Here is a 4,291-nt window from a genome sequence, read left to right as displayed (position 1 = left end):
AACAATGGACGGGTGATTAATATTCAATGTTTTTAAAAATGAATTTTGTCTATTTGAAAAATATATATATACGATTTCTGTCCATTTCAGTTAAATATATTGAACACAAACAAAGATGGAGCAAAAATCGGCATTGAAACGCGTCTTCGTTTGAGGAAAAAAAACAATTCGGACTATAACAGCGACAACAGTGTGATAAAAAATGATTCACTTTACAGAAAATCTAAGCGGGTAAATATATTCCGATTTCTTTTGCTGTTTAAAGAGCCGTATTTTTGACAAACCATTTTCAAAAAACAACATATTTTTCATTCTTTCAAGTCTCTTTGTTCGAAAAAAGACATCAATAGTAGTCTGAATAAAAATGGAGAGAAATCGAAGAAGGATTTCAAAAAATCTAACAAAAAGACACTGATAAAGGTACGTACTACTAGCTTATAGTGCTCCATGATCAAAGAATCATTATACATTTTATTTTTAGCACACTTCACACTGGGTAGCCGGGGAATTAGCTCTTGCAAAGATGCGTGGGTATTGTTTTTGGCCATCGAGTATTTTAGGCATTTCAAAGAGCACAGCCACCGTATTATTTTTTGGAACAAATCAAACGTGAGTGCCAAAAAGAATTATTATATTAATCAGTTTTTGGTTCGCTTTAAATTTTATTGTTAAATTCAATTCGATCTATTTCGATTATAGGGGCTCTGTTCCGTTGACAAATTTAATGTCTTTTGGAAACAATGCAGCTGAAGAAACAATCAAGAAAAATCTCACTCGGAAGGGGTTCGAAAAAGCATTCAAAGAAGTACTTTGTATTTTACCAAACAAATTAAGCAAGAAACTAAAAAATGTTCTAGTTTAAAAAATCACATACACAAAACACGTACGATATATTTGTTGATCACAAAAAATAGACACTATATTTTAAGAAGTTTGCTAGATCGAAAATAATTCTCAAAAATTGTTGGTTATTGTACTTGTTATCATCAAATTTTTTACAAAAAATATCATATTCAAAATGAGAAATGTTTAACAGATAATTGTTTAAAAAAATATAGTCGTCCGTACAAAATTAATCTTATTTGTTTAAATGTTGCTTGAAGAGCATTTTAAGTATGTGATAAAAGCATTGTATTCAGTCGATAAAACAAAAAAAATCATTCAAGAGTGTTCACATCACTTTGGCTTTTGAAAGATCGGCCGCTCTGAAAAACAAAACACAAAGGAAATATTTGAACAAATCATGTCTTATTTCAAGCGACTCTATTCTTTGTGTAAAATAATAAATTGATTCATATGACTATACCTTTGGCTTTCACTTCGACGATCTTGAACAAAATTTTTTTTGGATCCATGCCTTGGTGCTTTGTCATTTTGTGCGTATTGAAGTTCGTTTGATTTTGATATATTTGATTACAAACAGTGCATTTGAAATTTCGCTGTACTTCGTCGTGCAATTTTAGATGCCGACGCAAATTGCTTTGTTTGTTTGAACTGAATTCCATGAAACATTTCGGACAAGTCAGCACTTCTTTTTCAACGGTGGTTTGTGGTTGAGCTGTGAAATCGATCGGTTCGACGACAAAAACGGGCTGAATGTATGGCTTGCTTCTCTTTCGGAGCTCTTTGAATCGCTTTGACTTCGGCATCGTAAACACGTAAACCCACGATTATATTCTCAATTCAAAAATAATTTTTTGAAATTCAAATCAAGTGCGAACTGCTCGGAATGCTGAATGTGTATAATTGATGACTTAAGAAGTTGTGTTGATTCAGCAGGAAGGGTACGCTCAGTGTGCAAAAATGCGACTATCAATGTGTGTCCGAGGTAGTTTATAACGAATACATGTATACATGTATTTTTGCATATTGACATCGGTCAATATTGTTTTAAAATGAAAATGGATCTTTGAATCGTGTGCATGTATTTACTGAAACGATACAAGTGGACACATCTTCAAAGCAACCGACAAAATCTGTGACTTGAAGAGTTGTGTTGATTCAGCAAGAAGGGTCGGGTGACATAATCAGTGTGTGAGAATGCCAATACAAATGTGTGTTTGTGGTAGTGTATAACGAATAAATTTTTTGGCGTCATAAATGCTGCAATATGAGAATGAATCTTTGTATTGAGACATTGTGTGCATGTAGGAACGCTTCAGATTGACATATCTTCACAGAAACTGAACAACTCTTTGTAGCTTGTTGAAAAAGTATTTTGATACAACATCAAAATGTTCTGGGGTAAGTTTCTTTTTGAATTTGATTTATATTTTCAAATATTTAATATATTTTGCACTTTGACAAATAGGTTTGAAAATAAACAAAGACAGTCGACATGTCTATAATGGCGCATCTGGTGACTTGCATTTATCGACAATTCTTTTGGATTGCGAAATGTTACCATCAAGTTACAAAAAAATGACACAAGTTTGGGTGGATTTCAACAAGAAAGAGCATTTAATTGCCAACTTATGCCGTCAGACAAGTCAACTGGCCATCGACATTGGATTCATAAAAGGCGAGTCGGTATCATTCTTCGTGAAAGGTGATGGTGACGTTTACATTAATGGATACATCACCAACGACAATGAAGCTTCGACCACCCAAGATGACGTCATGTCTTTGAAGAGGTAAAAAACATTTAGGTTATGTGTAGTCACAAAATAATGTGTAACTTTTTTAGTGATGAAGCGAATGTCAATATTACCGATATGGCTAATGAAGCAACCGAAGACGTAAAGGATGAGTATGTGTGAGCGAATAAAATGATATAATTTTGTATTCTGAAGCATATGTCTTTTACAATTATTTCAGAGAATGTTTGGCAAAAGGACGCGAACACCTTGAAAGAGCACCCGTAGTGCCAAATCCTCGTGAGGTGCACAGTGACAGGTAAGTTTGAGAGAAAGTTTAAAGTATATTAATTCTGTATTTAAAAAAAACTAAAATATGTTTATTTTATTTCAGAGAATGTTTTGCACAAGGTCGCGAACACCATGAAATGGCACCCGGAGTGCCAAATCCTCGTGCGGTGCACAGTGACAGGTAAGTTTGAGAGAATGTTTGAAGTATATTAATTCTGTATTTAAAAAAAACTAAAATATGTTTTAGTGAGCATGGTTTTTACGATACCAACTGGGACGCCTACACCTATCGCCAACCGCAAGGTAAATTATACAGGTTTTGCTTGAATGAAATTTTTTATTTGAATTTATATTATTTATTTAGGTTATTGGAACGAATGGGATGAGCGTGCTTCACAATATCGATATCCGTATCCGTCAGATCGTTTCATGGCCCGTCAGCGCTATTCACCTTTCACGCCGAAAAGTATTGTTCACAGCCCAACGGTAACTAAAGGTCCTACTCTCATACCGACAGAAAGACTAATGGATCCTCGCGCCGTCAAGCGTGCAACCACCCACAAAACTCAACGCTAGTAGAGAGCAGTTTTGAACTCATTTATATCCTTTCATAAATAGCCATAGGCATTTCATTCATATTACAAATAACAATAATAATAATTGATCATTTCTCTACAATAAATTTATGAATTTAAAGAGCTATCTAGCTAAATCTTCAAAGAGATCGAAACAGTGTGTCAATGTAAGTAAAGGGATGATGTGAATTGATTAAGTGTTTTTGACATTTGAATTTTTTAATGTTTTAGACTGATATAAATTCAATACAACATATATATGCCTAAATTACTTATTTTCACCATAATTTGACTTAACAAAGACTAAGGATAACAATTTTTATAATAATTCGAAGCTCTTAAATAATAAAATAAAAATTGTGTTATACTTTTTTTTTATTTTCTTGATTTAACACAAAAGCACATGTGATCTTTAAAGATTTACTATTTTTTTCAACAAATAGAATCAACTATCAAAAATGATATGCAGTAAATCTGATAGATAGTATCTTTAAAGAGATCAGAAAATATTCGAAATTATACGTCGATTACTTTTGTTTATATACATAATGATTTACAAACAGCATGGACTGGCTCTTCAATGGTAAAATTATTTATTTTTGTGGAAATCAATTTTTATTTGAAAAGCATAAGAAAGTGTATTGCACACAGTGGTTTTTTTTGTAAAGTTTTATTTCTTTGATTTGAAATTATTTTCATATGTTGCTCTTTCATAAACTTTAAAGAGAATCAATATGAAGAAAAACAGAAAACATTCAATGATTTTAACTCACAATTTAATCTGCAAAATATATGCTTTAAAGAGATCAAGAGACACTTAATTTTATTATTTTTAAAACATACGAAGAC

At 32.3% G+C, this 4,291-nt stretch overlaps 1 protein-coding gene across 3 annotated transcripts in view; it reads left to right on the top strand.

The window, feature by feature from the left end:
• Window positions 1-3,794, top strand: part of LOC116349023 — a 4,549-nt gene extending 755 nt beyond the window's left edge. The window contains exons 1-11 of one of the 3 annotated variants that reach the window (XM_031780276.1): window positions 1-12; window positions 91-231; window positions 322-420; window positions 482-609; window positions 700-2,244; window positions 2,312-2,633; window positions 2,687-2,749; window positions 2,818-2,895; window positions 2,971-3,048; window positions 3,115-3,170; window positions 3,232-3,788. In XM_031780276.1, the coding sequence (XP_031636136.1) occupies window positions 2,235-2,244; window positions 2,312-2,633; window positions 2,687-2,749; window positions 2,818-2,895; window positions 2,971-3,048; window positions 3,115-3,170; window positions 3,232-3,443 (819 nt within the window). In that variant the 5' untranslated portion in view covers window positions 1-12; window positions 91-231; window positions 322-420; window positions 482-609; window positions 700-2,234 and the 3' untranslated portion in view covers window positions 3,444-3,788. Of the gene's footprint in view, window positions 13-90; window positions 232-321; window positions 421-481; window positions 610-699; window positions 2,245-2,311; window positions 2,634-2,686; window positions 2,750-2,817; window positions 2,896-2,970; window positions 3,049-3,114; window positions 3,171-3,231 lie in introns of all 3 variants that reach the window. The other 2 variants (XM_031780278.1, XM_031780277.1) reach the window with 2 other exon arrangements.
• Window positions 3,795-4,291: the final 497 nt, after the last annotated feature.

The sequence above is a fragment of the Contarinia nasturtii genome, unplaced genomic scaffold (genome assembly GCF_009176525.2).
Source record: "Contarinia nasturtii isolate CC-2019 unplaced genomic scaffold, AAFC_CNas_1.1 Cnas_scaffold_2759, whole genome shotgun sequence".
Classification (NCBI taxonomy): domain Eukaryota; kingdom Metazoa; phylum Arthropoda; class Insecta; order Diptera; family Cecidomyiidae; genus Contarinia; species Contarinia nasturtii.
This window is presented reverse-complemented; position numbering and strand designations above follow the sequence as displayed.